Consider the following 17367-nt stretch of genomic DNA (forward strand, 5'->3'; position numbering starts at 1 on the left):
GGCATTTCCTGCGTTGTTTTATTCAACATTTTCTGATTAATTGGAAAATTGAAAGTCTACCTCCGTGGGAGAGGCACATTTCGTTTGCAATCACGTTAACGTTTAGCCATAAGATATTAAATCAATCAAATAAATGGAAATAACGAACTGCATAAGTGGTGCGATCAATAAACAAAATATCATCAGTGTGCAAAACAATGTCTATTCAATTTCTAAGGTTCAGGGGCTCAAAAACAATGCAAATATTAGCAAAAAATACATATATCATCATTCGTATCGAATTTAAAAACAAATACGTTTTAAGTTTAGGCGCCTCAATAATCAGTGTTGCCACGTTTCTCGCAGCTTTGTTGTTGCCTATCGAAATCGAAATTAACAGCTGTTTTTTTGTTTTGTAATATTTGAGGTTGGTTTTCTTGTTCTCCAGCTCTTTCATTAAACTGAACTAATTTAATTTATTTTTTATATAAAAACTATTCCGAAAGCTGGAGAATTGGTACCTGAACCGAGAAATTTGTCAGAAGCATACTGACAGCGGAAAAATTGTCTGAAAAAAGTTCCTGGGAAACCTGAAAACCGGCTAGGCAAAACCATCTTGAAGTCACTGCCAAAAAATAAAAGAAGATGAGCTTTCCGGACAAAGCGGAGCGCACCAAATGTTGGAGCAATCGGGACGAGTATTGGAAGTGTCTGGATGAGCATGCCCCGAAACATAGCTCCACCAGCGGCGAAAAGGTCCCATCTGCCTGCCAAAATCTCCGCAAGTTATTTGAGCAATCTTGTCCTGGACAATGGGTCAAGCATTTTGACCGCAAGCGCACCTACGAGCAGTTCAAAGAGAAAATGGCCAGCGGTTACGATCCCCTAGACGAACGCGCAAAAACCGACAAGCAGGCCAAGTGATTCTGGTTCTAATTCTGCAAAGGAGGGCCAAGGATTGCCTGGAAAAGCATCCTCTGGCTAGCAAGCATCCGTGGTTTTGTACTGTTGTAGGGTAGTGTAAATAAATAACCCATCTAGCTATATGACTACAAATGCAGTCTCTTTTTGTTAAAGGTTTGCCGAAAACTTTACTTTTGTGAAAGTATTAAAGTGAGAGGAATAGTTATTTATATTTGCACTGTGCACATTTATATTAACCTTGTTCCGGACCCAATAATGTAGTTGTATATTAAAAATTAGCAGGCCCAATGAAGGGTTAAAGCTTTACCGGCGAATTCAGTGTGTACACACTAGATTTCGATATTGAGTTATCGATAAATATAAAAGCAAGCGGAAAAGTTTGCGTGCTAATTTATGTGTTGAATTTAATAATTTAATTGGGATTCTTCGCTCAGAGCAGTTGAAACCGCTGCGAATGACGTAATGGAGTCGATTATTTTTGGAGTTCTTACCGGTTAGTGTACTTAAACCTCCCAGAAACCTGTCCTTAACCTGTTGTTGGTGCATTTCAGTTAGTGACACTTGTCACAAGGAGCCGGCGAAAGATAAAAGTGGTCCCAAGTTAAGGCAATTGGTGGGCGAGTCCTTTACCAATGCCAAGATTATCACGAGTATTGTTCCGGACGAAAAGGAGCTGATTCAGAGGCAGCTGCGCCAGTGGATCGATCTTGATCAGCTGCGAGTGATTCTAACCACTGGCGGCACGGGGTTTGCTCCTCGGGATGTGACCCCAGAGGCCACAAAATCTTTGCTGGACAAAGAGTGTCCCCAGTTGACACTAGCTATTGCATTGGAGTCCCTAAAAAAGACAAAATTTGCGGCTCTTTCGCGTGGACTGTGCGGCATTGCCGGAAAAACCCTGATCCTTAACTTTCCCGGCAGCGAAAAGGCCGTAACCGAGTGTTTTGAGACCGTAAAATCTCTACTGCCGCATGCTGTAAACCTCATAGCCGACGAGGTTGCCCTGGTGCGCAGCACGCATGCGGAGGTTCAAGGATCCGCGCCAAAGGGTCACGTTTGCCCACACAAAACGGGGAAAGGAAACGATTCCGATCGCAATTCACCCTTTCCCATGCTGCCCGTCCAGGAGGTGCTCGCCATGATTTTCGACAAGGTTAAGCAGACCAGCAATCTGGATGGGATCCTGTGGCAGCTGAACTCGCCTGTGAACATCCCGCCTTTCAGGGCTTCAATAAAGGATGGCTATGCCATGAAGTCCACCGGATTCTCGGGCAGAAAACGAGTTTTGGGCTGCATAGCCGCAGGAGATGCGGTAAGTCCCATTAAAATCAGAGATACTATCATATATTTAAAGTGTATTATTTAAAAGCCTACTATTAAAAAGATTTTTTTTTCTTGAATTTTAGCCCTGTTCATCGCAGCTGGCGGAAGATGAGTGCTTTAAAATAAACACAGGTGCACCTCTTCCGCTTCTGGCGGATTGTGTGGTGCAGGTGGAGGACACCGAGCTACTGCAGCGTGACAAGCTCGGCCAAGAAAGCCTGGTCGACATATTGGTGCAGCCAATAGCTGGATTGGATGTACGGTAGGTACACGCAAAACCCGCAGGGAAACCAACTAAAGTTTTTTTCTTCACAGAGATGTGGGTTGCGATCTGAGCACCAAGGATCGCATCTTTCCTGTTCCAGATCCCTCGCCAGTTGTGGTGAAATCTCTGCTGGCCTCCGTGGGAAATCGATTGGCCGTACCCAAGCCCAAGGTGGCTATAGTGTCTACGGGCAGTGAGCTGCTTTCCCCGAGGGCTAATCCTGCTCTAGGTAAGATCTATGACTCGAATACTACTATGTTGGCGGAACTACTGGTCTATTTTGGCTTTGATTGCATGAACACAAGTGTGCTGAGCGATAGGTAAGCGATCTGTCTACTAGATAATCCATTTGCTTATAGTAATTTTCTTCTTTGTCAGTTTCGAACACACAAGGGAATCGCTATCAGATCTATTCGAGGTCGTGGATTTTGTTATTTGTACCGGTGGCGTCTCAATGGGCGACAAGGATTTCGTGAAGCCCGTGCTGAAGGACCTTCAGTTCACTCTTCATTGCGGCAGGGTGAACATGAAGCCAGGGTAGGATATTTAACCTTGCAAAAGCCATTCCATAAATTGTATTGTTTTTTATCTTGCATCCCCAGGAAACCCATGACCTTTGCCAGCCGCAATGATAAGTACTTCTTCGGGCTGCCCGGCAATCCCGTGTCCGCCTTCGTCACGTTCCATCTCTTTGCCCTGCCCGCCATCCGCTGGGCAGCCGGCTGGGATCGCCAAAAGTGTTCGTTGCCCGTGATCAATGTGAAGGTGGGTGCCCCAGTTTAACCATATTGCGAAATCGTGAGTGGCGACAGACTAGTATGATTGATGAGCTTATCACCCGGCGAGCAATCAATCAGAGAATTCCAGAACATGAATTGCTGTAGGTCGTCGCTTCTGACGCAGTTCGCGCAATTTAGTTGACACTTTTGCTTTCGAGTGTCTCGTTATCTGTTTGTTTACTTTTCAAAGGCGATAACAAATAGTTTGTTAAGTCACCTAAATTACAGGGCGCCTGGGTAAACGCGGAAGCTTGTACACTCTATTTAAATAAGCGGCATTTATCTTTGAAGTTAGTGATTATATTTAATGGTTCCACTTGAGAAATGTTTGTTAAAGGTCTAAAAAGACTTTGTTTAAAAATTATGATAAAGCGTTCGTAAAGCCTGTTTTATACATGATTGATTGTCTCTTTATTTTCTTGCAGTTGCTCAGTTCCATAAGTTTGGATGCCCGTCCCGAGTATGTTCGTGCCTCAGTGATTTCCAAGTCTGGAGAGCTGTTCGCCAGTTTCACTGGAGATCAGGTAAGACCATTACCTTTTACATACCCCATTTGTTTTATATTTTTCTCCTGTGTTAATTGCAGATCAGCAGCCGCTTGCAAAGCATAGTGGGTGCCGATGTTTTGGTCAATCTGCCAGGACAGACTTCTGAACGGAAAGTGGCCGAAGCTGGCGAAGTTTTTCCGGCTTCCGTGCTGCGCTACGACTTCATTTCCAAGTACGAATAGAGAAACCTGGCTAATGAACCCCCAAACCCATCGAATGTTAGAAAGACAAGACAATACGCCTTCGTAGATTAGCACAAAGATTTATTTTTCATATATCATATCATTACGTATGATGTCCATCAATTACACCATTGCAGTGTGTACAAAAACGAGTATAAAGTAAATATTATAAAGGCCTTCCCTAAAGGAAGAAATATCATCAAACAAAAATAATTTGCAGATAGGTTAAAGCAGAGCACATGAAGCAGGGAGCAGGGAGCAGGAGCAGGCGTGGAGTGAGGCCAAGAAACGGGATCGGTATCGGGATGAGGAGTTTATATACAGGAAGCGGAAGGAGGCGGCTTCAGACCGATTGTGTGGCGGACTCGCCAGGGGACGGAGCTACCGGCCTTTGGAGACGCAGCGAGGAGCGGCATGGCAACGTGAATTGGTACTTGTTGTGGCTCAGGAGCGGATAGCGCTGCTGCGGGGCAAAGTCCCACAGCGCCCGCTCGATCACTTGGAGGGCGCCCGGACTGAGAACGTCCGCCGTATACTGCGTGGGAGCTCCGGCGGTGGAGGACATTGCTGTTGCGAACAAAGAACAAATGGGATAACCAAGTTTCAAGGTTTCACGGTATCAAGTGTGGCCAAGAAAAACTTACTCTGTGCCACTGGCGCCTTGTACAACGACTCCGCCGTCATGCCGCAGGTGTCCAGGGCCACCACGCTGACGCCGTACGGCTGCAGCTCCTTGCGCAGCTCCTCGGCGCACTTGTCCACGGCCACGCGGGAGGCGTTGAAGGCGACCAGTCCATCGCCGCCGGTTCTAGCAGCTCCACTTCCGCCGCCACCGCCCAAGTACAGGAGTCGGCCGCGCGTCGGACGCAGAAAGCCCACGAATGCCTTGGCCACACGCAGCGTGCCCAGGATGTTGGTCTTGAGCATGTGCTCCCACTGCTGCACGTCCTGCGACTCGACCTTTCCGCGGAAGACACTGCCACTGGTGTTGATCACGGCCGCAATGCCGCGCTCATCGGCATTCAGGTGGGCGCCCATGGCGACGGTTGCCTCGCGCAAAACATCCTCCCGCGTGACGTCCAGCCGCATGGGGATGATGGTGCCCGCAATCGGCTCCTCGCTGTACTCCCGGATCTTCATCCAGCCGCTGAGGAGCTTGGCGGGCAGCGAGTCGTGGGCCTCCTTCATGCCGGCAAACACCCGGCATCCCTTGTTCGCCAGGTGGGTGCACAGCTGGAGGCCCAGCGCCGTATCCGCACTGGTGACCAACACCACGCGACTCGGCTGCGACTCCGCACTGGCCGAGGCGCTATCCTCGCGCACCTTGCAGATTAGGTAGATGAGCAGCGCGCCGGCGATCGAGAAGAGCGCCAACAGCTGGAAGGCCAAAACCAGCATGGTCATTGGCTCCATTATGACATCGCTGTAATGGGAGAGAAACAAGGATATTCCAGGTGAGCAAATTAAAAATTAAGAAATTTGATAAAGCGTCACAAAAAAGTTAGGTTTTATTCAGACGAATCCCACTTAACAGGAGACAAATTGTGTGTACTTCTCATAAAAAGTAGATAATCTCTTAGCTTTCCTTTGGTTTGCCACAAATTAGGTTGTCAACCAAAAATCAATTGACATCTCGGGACAAAAGCGTTTTTTATTTGCCCGTTGACTTCGCTGATGAAATAGGAAAATAGCAAAAACCGAAAATTGAATTTAATTATAATTAGCGCCTGCCACTTTGCCTGGAATTTGTGTTCTCGACTTTCCATACTCGCATATGTTTCTAATCTTTCTGTCTACAACAAAAAAGGGAATATATAGTGTAGGATATTGTTGCAAAAGGATGCTCGCTCGAGTGGAAAATCTTTTCATTAAAAAAAGTGGCGCATGATATAATACCATGTCTGTTATTAATATCTAAGCCCATTTCTTGAGAAAGTGCCTGTTGTATCTGCCCAGAAATGGACACTCTCGCCCAAAAGGCGGTTTCATCACCCTTGCTCGTTGGGTAACCAGACACTGCACTTCGCAATGGATGGCGTTGATATATCTAAAGAGTGGATATATCCATTGCCGTATCCATGTCGATCTGTTGGCATTTTCACTTTAATTAAGAGTCGTTAGGCTGCCAACGCATCGAGTAACAACTTTACGCTTGCCTTGCACTCATTTCTTTCTTTCTATTTAATACGTTTTAATTATTGCACATTTTTCGACGAGTTTCGAACAATTTACACCGGGGCCCTCGAAGAAATCGAAAAAGTTCCAAGAGGGGGGAACGGCAGTTAGATAGCCATCGCCATCGCCGTCCAAGTATCTGCGGATCCATGGACACGACACACGAACGTGGCCAGCGAGGCGTGTCCACTGTGAGTCTTCCATGCATTTGGCAATAAATTATGTCTACGTGCTTCTCGCCTTTTCACTGGACGTGTGGAGCAGGGGGATGGCGATGGGTATGGGTATGGTACTCGAGTTGGGGACTGGGGATTGGCCATTTGGAAGGGGAGGATATACCAAAGTAAAAGTTGGAACCCAACCAACTGCAGTTTGAAAGCTGGAGTAAGCCGTGATCTATGCCTCGTCTTCTTCAGAGCACAGAGCGAAAAACAAGTTCGATTTCGGTTTTGTTATGTTACTGATAACTGTGTGTATTTATCATCCATCGGAGGAATATGTGAGGTGATCCTCTTATCAGCTAAAATTAGCTGACTCATATTCTGTTCGTATTCAATTTTTCTCCATCAGATGTTTACTGAAGCAAGTAAGTAAATATAATTGATGGAAATAATACTAAAAGACTGTTTTGTTTGTGTGCCTTTAAAGAAATCTATGTGAATGTTTTTCCGGTGCATCCACTGTGGGTGCAGTTACTCGAGCGGACACTTTCCAGGTTCCGGTGGCTTCCCCTTATTGCGCCACCCTGCTCTTTAAAATTTCACTGATGTGCAAAGCCGGCGAAGAAGTTTGTTGACACGCGGAAATGGGTTTGCCATATTTGCCAGCTGCACTGCGGTTTTGGGCTCGGAATTCGTGGGGCGGGGTAAACGGAATCGGAATCGGAATCGCTTTTGGTCAAACCACAAATGCAGCGGCAGTGCATCCGCCGACGGTTGCATAATTAGACAAACAAACGGCGGAACAGGCAAATGCATGATGGCAACCAAACGATAGGTGAAAACCGGAGGAAAGCCTGAGAAGAAATTGCACCTAAATATTGATTCGAACTTGAGTGCATGTATGTGTTTTTTATGTCCAGCTTTTCAACTTTTTGGTTTTGGTTTCCCAAAACAAATTTCCCATTTTGTTTGTCTTTTGTTGTCTTGGCAATCGGAATGACTGCATCGTTGGCCAAGATGGCAACTGGTTGCATCGACAGAATGCGAACCGCTTGCGGAGTCGCCTTGGTGGCTCTCAAGTTGCGCAAGTGGTTATGTCAACTGCCGGACAGTTCTAATGGATCTTGAAGCTCTGAGCTTGGAGTTGACCCAAATTGAACGCAAGGTGCGGGTCTTTGACTAGCATCAATTGGCCAATTCAGCAATAATTCAATCGAGCCAATCATCAGGCACTGAACCAAGCCAAGTGCGTCATTAGTCGCGGGTTGAATGTGTCAGTATTGAAGTTGGCTCGACTTACTCGCTCCAAGTCGATGCAATTATTCCGCTATTTGCTTTGTGGAGTTTTTATCGATACAAAAAAAATATAAATTACAAATTCACCATTTTTTCATTTTGAAAAGCCTGGTATTTAACATATTTAGGAGACTGCGAAAACGAATAAAATGTGTTGAATTAAAAACCATTTTTCTCTGGCTAAAAATTTCAAAAAGTTGTCCATATTTTTTAGCAATTTCCGAAAACCTGGTATGCAAAATTTTTAGGGGGGCTAGAAAAACGAAAACCTTCAATGCTTTGGTTAAAAAAAGTGTTTATGCTGATGTCAGGTCTTGACACTGCGCTAATTGAAATGTCACATAAAACAAATCTTTGTTGTGAGTGAGGTGGCGCACAAAGACGGAAGATTGTTGGCTGCTGAATACATAATACATATCGCAGAGTGCATACTCGGGCTAAATCTTTTTAGATGTTAGCTATTTGGTGTACTGTATTCCTTATAAAATAACCATCACATTGTTCAATTACTTCGATGCGAAGCTGTAATTCTATCATAACCACTCCACTCACAAATGACTGAACATTTTTTCATACTGTTTTCAACTTTCGAGGGGTTGGTCCAAAATCTGTTCAGGGTTGGGCTAATCGCTCGAACAAACGCTTTTGTTTTTTGTCCGGGCCACGATACATGCCTTACTCACACTTCAGGTCGCGTTTGTCGACAATGTCAGGTGAATACGAAAAGCCAGGGGCGTACGTGTTGCGGGTTAAAGGGGGTTTTCACAGGGGAAGAGGCACAGATTCTAGTGTTCTTTACCCGCGCCAAATTCTCTCCAGAATCCCATTGTTCTCCACCAAACTCCCGATTTGATATTGCCCCCTCGCATGCCAACATATATTATATATGTATATAATACATACATATGTATGTGCATTTTGTACTTGCACACATAGCAAATATGTTAATTGCGACATTTGCCGATTTTGCTGTGGTCAGGCATTCATAAGCGAGTTTTGAGTTGGTTTTCTCATTTGTTTGCCTGGCATTTGTTTTCGGTTTTCCTCTGTTGTTTTGTTTTTTCTGTTAACATTCAACCCAAATATGTCAGCCAGTCGGCAGCCAGACAGGCATCCCAATGGCATGGTATCGATATCCATGAGCTAGGCACTGGCACTTTGGCCATACAGCCGAGTAAGCCAGATATATATCCCCCAGCACCCAGACATTACGTATACGCAGCGTTGCTGTGATTATGAATGCAGTGTGTTTTAAGCTCGGGTCGCTTGATTAATGATTTAAGCTGATTCACGGAGGGGAAGACTCTCAAATGTGGATAAATTGAGTCATTTTCTCGGGCATCGTGAATTTCATCCAACGAAGAAGGTTTTAGTTCAGGCTTAGCTGCCTTATATAAAGTGTTGATAAACGTGTAATGATTTTAAAATTTAATTTAGTAGTGATTAGCAGTTTTTGTGTGAGTATTGGTAAAGGTTTTCTAAGTGTCGAGGCAGAGTTGGACAACGAACTTGAATATATTGATTGTTATTGCTTATTATTGCTTATTGCAACACATAAAGAGTAGACCTTGGCTCAAACTCCCTATTTTCGTGCATACCCAGTGGATAAATAGACCCACTTGGGGGTTCAATACCTCTCCCCTCGCCCTCCCCCTAAAGTGGCTTAAAATTAGTTGAAAAAGTTCAAATGCAGCCAAGCGATAAATGTTGAATTCAGATGGGATATTCGATACGGCTGAAATCGAAACCGAAACCAAAACCGATTTTTGGGCTGGGCCTTTTCCCTCTTCGTCTGTGTGGATGTTGATGTTGATGCACATGCAAAGCGAAATTGTTGGCTAATTGCCATAATTGGAGAATCGATTGAAGAAAAATGAGCGAAAAACGCCAGACAATGAAAAAAACAATGCGAAAAAACGCAGCTGAAACGAAACCAAAACGAAGCGAATCGAGTAGCCCCAATTAATTTGCACCTCGGCAGCGGTAAAAAGTAGTAATGAAAAAGAGCGTATACAGTCGGACTTCCATAAATGCATCTTCCCAGATTATACAGATTACATGCCTTGAAAACTTTTCAAAAATATATAAAGTGAACTTAATTTAACTTGAAGTTTAGGTTGGATAGTTAATCGAACTCAAAGCCTTTATTATATTTTATGTTTTCGTTCCTGGTTTCTGTTAAGGAAGCTTCACTGTCTTCGAGTATCCCAATCCTCTGTGGATTGTGTGTTCCGAATGGAATTCGTTTCGTTTTTGTTTTGGCCATTCGCCATTCGACGTTGTGGTTGTTGTTGCTGTTTATCGTTTGCATTTCATGTTCAGGTGCGATCGAGATTTCTAATTCGCCTTAACACATTTAACATTTCAGCCGGGCCGCAAGTGCTAATTTGGCCAGAGCCAGTGCCTCAGTTGTGGCCTAAATACCGGGAGTTGGCCAAAAGCACCAGCAGTAACACACACCACCGTTTAAAAGGTGAAAATATGCAAAATCTTTTCGCTTTGCCTGTTGTTTTTTTTTTTTTTTTTTTTTATGGTTTTTAGGTTTGTTTTGGCGCGTCTCTCGCTCGTGTAGGTGGCTTGAATTTCAATAATTCGTGTTTTGGGTCTCGGTGTTTTTGTTTCTTTGGGTTCGCCTGCGTATTTGTGTCTTCTTGGCATGCGCCCAGTGCACAAGTGCATCCTCCTGTCCACAAAGGAATTAAGTTGGTCGAATCGGACGTGACATTCCTAACAGCCGAGTGCCACTGCATTTCAAAAGTGGCAGAAGGACAGGCCAAGGCAAGTTAAATAGGTTGCTGCTGTTGATATATCCATATATGCTATTTGGTCTTACCAAATATTTAACCAAATATTTTTAGAAAGCCACAATCAAAGGCCTAAACTAAAAGCCTCCCTTGGTGTTCCCCCACAAACAAGAAGCATTTGTCGATTGCGTTGAAACCTTTTCGGCTTCAAGTGAGTTGCCTCGCTTTGAACACCGCAACACAAGTTATAAACTCAGGCAGCACTTTCCTTTTCGAATCGAAATTCCACCTAAATTTAGCGACAAACGCAGCCAACAAATTTCTCGAGTCATTGAATTGCAATATTTCAAGGTGGGGGGCAAAATGGGAGACCCCTTGCTTTGTTTTGCTTTTGTTTTTCCTTCTCCCCGCCAAATTGGTCTGCAAAACACAACATCTACGGCGAAGACAACAAGTCGACAATAACAACAAATAACAGCAATAAACAGTCAGCGATTTTTCAGCGGCAAGTGCAATGAACTTTTCCCCCGAAACAAGCAAGCGCCAACCACAAAATCTTCGCCACTCTTCTCTTTCAATCTCCCAGATTTCCGTGGAGTCTGCGGCATTGTCTTTCAGAGTCGGAGCACCGAACTCCCCTTTCTCAACCCACCGGCGTAGTTTTCAAGTTCAGATGTAAAACAGTGGCGTTACTGGATGTCGCCATTTGCCGTTTGCTACTTGCCATTTGCCATCTGAGATTAGATCATCGCCTGCGAGTTGAGTGAGCTGAGCGCGGGCGTTGCGATGATGGCACTTGGAGTCGAGTTTTGGGATCGGATGACAGCATTAAGGCGACCGAGAAATATGTGGCCATGTCAAGTGGGAGTGCTTCAGAATGCTTCTAAATGGATGTTGGATGGGGAATGTTGAATGGGGAGGAGTTTTATTTGGAGAACGACATTCCCCTTCATTCGCATAGCTTCGTCGTTTTGATTAGACAGTAATTGTAATCTTTGGGGGCTTTAAAAATTAATACATATATACATATAATACCACCAATTAATGCGCATTGAAGCGATGGAAAAGTGCCACCAAAGATTCCAAAGGTAATTGGGTCACAGCGAGTGTCTCACCCTTCCTGAAAAAAAAAAACCGGTCTCGTTATGGTCAACAGTAATCAGTAATCCTCTTACAGTCGTATATTGATTTCAAATTGGTTGGTTCACATGCCGATTGAAAATGTGGCTGGAGGGTTTTTGCTTCAGGAGTCTAGTATGTATTAATTATATAGGAATTCCCTTTGAGTTTCTGCTGGTTAACTTTGCTCCAGCTAAATTGGCACAATGCGTGTCATCTGCACTTAATCATCGTCTCAGGCTGGGGATTAGTACGGCTCATAATCAAGGGGCGGCTGATGCAGTGGATGATGAGGTAATGCCCCACACGCGGCTCTCACGATGCCTCAAAAGTACTCCCCTCTACACAGACAGAAATCCGATGCGAGTCGTATGGATATGAGAAACAAGTACGGATCCGATTCGCTCCGGGATCAGGCATTTCGTATTTCATATTTGGGTTGACCAACCGGGGATCGGTTATCAGGTTCGAGTTTGTCATTCAGCAAAGATGAGCTTCATTTAGGCATTTCTCCGGCTTTCTTACCCCATTACCTATTACCTCACCATCATCACCATCATCTCTGTATTCCACATCCATTCGCTTTCTCATGCAAATACCTCCGATGGTATCAATAAACCCTGACAGTTTACGACCCATTTGAAGATGGTCATTGATTCGGTGTTAAAAATACATGTGTGCCAGGCATTCCGTTCTGGAAGGCCTTTGAATTTTGAATTCGGTTGTTTTGTAAGCGAAACAATCAGTGAAACAAAGGCAAGTGTGCGGCAATCGTGTGTGTGTGTGTGTGTGTGTGTGTCAAAAATAATTGCACTTGGTTTTAATTTTGGATTTCTGCTTCTTTTGTTGGCCAAAAAAGCGAGAAAAAACCATTGCAATTGCAGTTGAACAACTTTACGCTCCATTCAGCATTAAAATTACTTTGTGCCACTTTCAAAGCTATTTCTGCTGCTACAAAAGCAAAAGCAAAAGCAACTGCTTCTTCTGCTCCTCCGGATTTGATTGTTTTGCAGTTTTTCTTTGTTTTATTAGCTATTTTCTGTTTTCTGTTTAAAGTTTTCTGGTTGCAACTCCTGTGCACTTTGCAGCTCTTTTCCACTTGCAACGGGCACCGCAACTGGTGGGATATGAGTGTACGAGTGTACACATTCTGGGGAATGTCGCTAAAGTCACGAATGTCATGCATCAATTGCAGAAGAAACAGAACGCGAATGGAAAACGATAAAAAGTGAAGCAACCGCAAGAAAAGCTGCCAGCTAATTGATAACAGCAAGGAATGCAATCGGATGGAACGAAAGAAATCGGACATTCGGTATCGGGAGAAAGGTGTTTACAGAAGACAGTATCTACCTGGTAAATCTGGTGAATCTGGTGAATCTGGCGAATCGCTCATCGATCAGGAAAGCTCATTCAGTTCGCATTCCAAGCACAGATCTCAACTCCAGTCAAGCAATTCGCTTTGTAGCCAAATTCAAATGCAAATCCATCGAGCAAAGTGAACAGTGGCAATAACGATATTCTGGCGATTAACACCTGCCGCCGGTGAATTTCACACACCCCGCGTGTCTCATTAACCCCTTCGGCACGCCAGGCTCAGAAAAAATCGAAAACACTTTCAATATAATTGCGAAAAGTATTCGAAACTGTTTTCGCTGCCTTTCTCGGGATGGGATAGCAGCATGCCATCATTTAATGGGGTTTCGACGGGGTGATCTGCGTATGCCCCGGGAATTTTAATCATATTTCTCTTTTCGTACATGCTTAATTATTTGTTTTTTGCGTTTGTGCGGTTTTATTTCTCATTTGGCTTTGCCAGCCCCACGGAGGCCAATTTGGTTTCCATTTCGATTCGATTAACGAATCGAACCGGCTTACGATCCAAACCGAATCGATGGATACCCTCGAACTGCAAGTAGTGCAAATGGATTTGCATTCCAAAAAGCAAGAAAGTTCTTCGAGAAGAGCAATTCAAGTAACTCATTTCTTAAAGTGATTTATATTTTGACTAATTTTGGATTAATTTTCTGGACCATTTCAGCTGAGTTTGTACTTCATTTTCTATGAGCTGTAAACATTATGGTGCTCTTAAATTACAGGTTTTACTCATTTCCGCTTTTTGGCCAAACATTTCCAGCCTCTAGGGTATTTTACTGGCTGGCAATATTTTTTATTATTATTTTCGGGTTAATTTTCTTCGTTTTTCGGATAGTAAACGTTTGATGTGATTGGATTAGAGCGGAGTATCGAGTATAAAGTGTGGAGTGGATTGCAGTGGAGTGGGGATCGGATCGATTCCGGGCATTTGGCAGCCACTCAAGCGTCCTACTTGCTATTTGTTGTTGCTGCTATTGTTGTTGTTGTCTTTGTTGTTCCGCCAATTATTATGGCCAACAGTTTGTCCGTCCTCGGCCGTCCAAAGTCGTTTGTTGTTAGTTGTTAGTTGTGAGTTGTTTGTCGTTATGTGCAAGTGTTTTTCGCTGTTTGGTTTTCTTGCAATTTCACTTTCGACTCGAGCCGGACTCGCTTGATAGTTGGCGATGCCCAGGCTTTGGCCATGGATCTCCACTCTCCGCTCTCCGCTGTTAAATCCCCGATTGATCGCTATCTGCAATCAGGGCGAGAAGACAGGGGACAGCAGGCCCAGCTCGCTTTCTCTGCGGATCTCATCTGGAGTCCGGGATGCAATCAATCCGAGCGATGCGCATGTCCAAATGCAGATACTTTACATGGGGGACCACACCCAGATCTTTCATCAAGTGGAAAACAAACAGCGACCAAATAGAGATACAAGATACCCGGGCATCTTGCTACTATATCTCTCCGTAGATCTACTTGCCCCCCGCGAACCCCCCGCACTTCCTTCTTCTGCTCATTTCTAATGCCACTCACTTGAACACACGACCATAAAAAGAACCACAAAGTAAAGAGAAGAAAACGCAGACAAATTTGCGACGAAGATCTCAAGAAATCCCAAGATCGAATTTTGGTTGCCCTAGAGAAGCTGCAAGCTGCTTTGGGTGGCAAAAGGTTCTTAAAGTTTGCGCACTGCGCCGATTTAAAAGTTTGCCACGCCCTTTTTGTTTTCCTGATAATCAAACTTTATTACCTACTTACGTTTAAAGAAGAACGTTCTGTATTAGAAGTACCATAGTTGAAGTTCCCCAGAACTCGAAGGGTATTGTTCCCTGGCTTTCAATTAGCCCGCTTCAAGTCACGTCAACTCGCGAGTGGAGTTAAGTACAGCGAAGTCAAATCAAGTCAAGAGCCAGAGACAAAAGACCGAGGCGTGAAGAGGTCTTTGATGTCTAAATCGCGAGACCTGCCCCTATATCATCTTCCCTCTGCCAGAATCCCGAAAAGCCCAAGAAGAAGTCGCAGCCGAAACTCATTCCTAAGTCGGTCGTTCTGAGAGCCAGGCGGAAAACGTTTCCGAATCCCAAAGTGGCAGACTCGAAACGTTCCGAATCGGAATCTCAAATTACTTGAGCAATGACCTCAACTTTTGTCTTCTTGTCGTGTGTGTCTGCCCGGAATTTGTGATGCGATGAGCGTAGGGAGAACAAAGGAACCGGGGAGAGATCTTCCTCTTCCAGAACAGGATCCCGTTTTCCCCTTGCAACTGCCCCCTGACCTCGTCACATCGTATTTGTATTCGCATTCGCATTTGAGATATCATAACCCGCATTCCCAAGACTCCGTTCCGAATCCATTCAGCTAAGAACTGAGAGGAATGTTTGCGTTGTTTTCGCATAATTATATCTGTCGTTTTATTGTCTCTGCTGGTTAAATGGAGATTGATGGCTTTCAAGCGATTCGGCACGAGCTCAGGTTTCGCCAAAGAGATCTTCAAGATCTGCGATTGCCGCAGCATGCTAATTTAGCGAATTCACCGAATTCCAATGGGAGGGTGGGTGTCTGGTGATTGCTGTTTGGTGCTTGGTGGGCCAGCACTCGAAAGATTCGGCATTGGGACGGGCTCTAGAGCCTATGCTCTAGACCCGTTTGCTGCTGGCTGCTTTAAAACGAGTCTTAGACCCCCAGATTAGGCCACAAGTATTGATTTAGCTCACCTTTCGGCAGGGGTCCAATTTTAAATTCAAATTCGCGTTGGCTCGGCTAAAAATGTGAAACGAATTCAAAACTCTGTTATATAAACCATAAAAAAAAATGTACAAAAAATAGTGTTTTGTATATAACACGCGACGCGAGCTGAAGGATTTTTTTCGGCAAAAAGGTTTTGCTTCTTTTTCGTATGGGGTTTCGATTTCGGTTTCAGTTTGTTTTCGGTTTTGGTTTTGGTTTTGGTTTTGGTTTTGGTTTACCGATTTCACGCACAGTTTGGCCAAAAGCCCAGCTTGTTTTGGGTGCGACGAAGAGGGGATATACTCGATATATCTCTCTCTTTCCCTCTCTCTTCTTAACGCTTAACTCTGATTCTCTGCGGTATATATACTATATGTTTATCCGCTCTGCGACTTCGTTGGCTGAGCTCGAACCGAAGACTGGCGGCTTGGTTTTCGGATTGTTTTGCTGGATCGCGCGAAGAAACCCGAAGACGCAGTCACGTAGACGAGCTCCCTCGGCTTTGGCCCCACCGCCCAAAGTCTCGTACTGCGATCCCCTGCAACTTTGTTGCTGGTTGCTGGTTGCTGTTGTTGCTGTTGTTGCAGCCCCTTCGCCTTTGCGATCGTGTGGATCAGGCGACGAAATGTCAAACGGTCGCCGGGGATCCTTAACTGGTTTTACAGTTGTAACCCGGCAAAGGCAAATGCCTTCAGTGCGAATATTTCCCCGATCCCCGAACCCCTCTACTGGCTTGATTTTGGCGTAGCTCAACCTGCTACAAAAGGAGATTTTCAAAGTAAAAACACTAATACCAAGTTTGGGAATCTTTTGGCTTTGTACAATCTTCAAACGCTCCAAATGCAAAAAGTGGTAGGAAATGGCAGATCGATCTCTGGTATTTGGCCTGCTAGCCATCCCGTTGCAGCATCGCTAATGGCTCCTTTCGCCAGCATTTCTCCGCCTTCCGCTTGTGCCAATTTCTGCGATGGCGTCCCCGGGGGAAATATGAAAACTCCGCTCGAAATGGAGCAGAACCGACGACAGTTCGAAGCTGGACAGTTGTGGCCAATCAAAGAGGCGATTGCAGTGGAAAACTGCGCACCGCATGGAATGCAGAAAATTGGGAAACGGGAATGGGAATGGCTTTTCAGAATGGGAGCAGCACTGGGTGGCTGGATTGCTCTTTTTCCCCCCCAGTTGTCCACTGAGAGAAACCTGCAAGGCAAGAAAAACTTTTAGCTTGGCGAAAAACGGGCGAAAGGCGGTTGGGGAGCAGATCGGTTCCAATTGCAATTGGCCAAGTTGACCGAAAACCTGTTGACGCTTTGGGAAAAGCTCAAGAAAAGCCAAGAGAGGAAAATATACACGCCGAGAAATGGGGGGCACTTCGGGACTGATACAACAGGACTGCAAGGGAAATCTTCCAGCAACAAATAGTGTTTTTAATGCTGGAAAATAAGTGGATAGGTGGGAAAGCGATCTGTATTCCTGCGCCCTCGGTTTTCGGTTTTCAACTCGCTGATTCGCCGAGAAGAGAGGCGCCAAAGGAGTTGCCACTTGGCCGCGTCGCTCGAGGAAAAACACGAAACAAGTTTTTCCAGTAGAAGTCGGAGGAATCTGGCTCATCCGCAGCTGCTCGCAGAAATATAGACAAGCTGGAGAGAAAAGGAAGGGGGACCAGCGGAGAAGTTGTCAAGAATCTCGAGGCGAATCGATCAATAACCTTTTCATTAAGTCCACCGAAGGGAAACGAAGAAATAAATGTCGAAACGCGGCGGTGATGATTGCGCCTAAGATCAGTGATCCA

At 44.9% G+C, this 17367-nt stretch overlaps 3 protein-coding genes across 4 annotated transcripts; 2 read left to right on the forward strand and 1 right to left on the reverse strand.

The window, feature by feature from the left end:
• The first annotated feature begins 406 nt into the window (after positions 1–406).
• On the forward strand, positions 407–1035 carry LOC108092859 (cytochrome c oxidase assembly factor 6 homolog). Its single transcript, XM_017192681.2, has one exon. It carries the CDS (start codon positions 625–627, stop codon positions 901–903), a length of 279 nt encoding a protein of 92 aa, XP_017048170.1. The 5' UTR covers positions 407–624; the 3' UTR covers positions 904–1035.
• A 192-nt stretch (positions 1036–1227) lies between these two features.
• Positions 1228–4210, forward strand: LOC108092856 (molybdenum cofactor synthesis protein cinnamon). The gene is made up of 8 exons (XM_017192676.1): positions 1228–1396; positions 1455–2215; positions 2310–2488; positions 2542–2811; positions 2870–3028; positions 3094–3256; positions 3696–3794; positions 3857–4210. Exons 1-8 carry the CDS (start codon positions 1366–1368, stop codon positions 3998–4000), a joined length of 1806 nt encoding a protein of 601 aa, XP_017048165.1. The 5' UTR covers positions 1228–1365; the 3' UTR covers positions 4001–4210.
• Positions 4065–15993, reverse strand: LOC108092858 (uncharacterized oxidoreductase SERP2049). Of its 2 annotated transcripts, none has more exons than XM_017192679.1 (4): positions 15831–15993; positions 15566–15611; positions 4645–5423; positions 4065–4567 (listed from the first exon to the last, which is right to left on the reverse strand). In XM_017192679.1, the coding sequence occupies exons 3-4, from the start codon at positions 5411–5413 to the stop codon at positions 4344–4346; spliced, it is 993 nt and encodes a 330-aa protein (XP_017048168.1). In that variant the 5' UTR covers positions 5414–5423; positions 15566–15611; positions 15831–15993; the 3' UTR covers positions 4065–4343. The 2 variants fall into 2 exon arrangements, with proteins under 2 accessions (XP_017048168.1, XP_017048169.1); XM_017192680.1 differs by having other exon boundaries at positions 15818–15993.
• Between the last annotated feature and the right edge of the window lie 1374 nt (positions 15994–17367).

The sequence above is a fragment of the Drosophila ficusphila genome, unplaced genomic scaffold, assembly GCF_018152265.1.
Source record: "Drosophila ficusphila isolate 14025-0441.05 unplaced genomic scaffold, ASM1815226v1 contig_198, whole genome shotgun sequence".
Classification (NCBI taxonomy): domain Eukaryota; kingdom Metazoa; phylum Arthropoda; class Insecta; order Diptera; family Drosophilidae; genus Drosophila; species Drosophila ficusphila.

What these genes read in the sequence shown, in the direction of transcription:
- LOC108092859 (XM_017192681.2), top strand. Translation starts at nt 625, where the DNA reads ATGAGCTTTCCGGACAAAGCGGAGCGCACCAAATGTTGGAGCAATCGG.
- LOC108092856 (XM_017192676.1), top strand. Translation starts at nt 1,366, where the DNA reads ATGGAGTCGATTATTTTTGGAGTTCTTACCG. An exon ending in ATAGCTGGATTGGATGTACG is followed by an intron (nt 2,489 to 2,541) that starts GTAGGTACACGC and finishes TTTTCTTCACAG; the next exon opens with AGATGTGGGTTGCGATCTGA. An exon ending in TGCCCGTGATCAATGTGAAG is followed by an intron (nt 3,257 to 3,695) that starts GTGGGTGCCCCA and finishes ATTTTCTTGCAG; the next exon opens with TTGCTCAGTTCCATAAGTTT.
- LOC108092858 (XM_017192679.1), bottom strand. Translation starts at nt 5,413, where the DNA reads ATGGAGCCAATGACCATGCTGGTTTTGGCCTTCCAGCTGTTGGCGCTC. An exon ending in CAAGGCGCCAGTGGCACAGA is followed by an intron (nt 4,568 to 4,644) that starts GTAAGTTTTTCT and finishes TGTTCGCAACAG; the next exon opens with CAATGTCCTCCACCGCCGGA.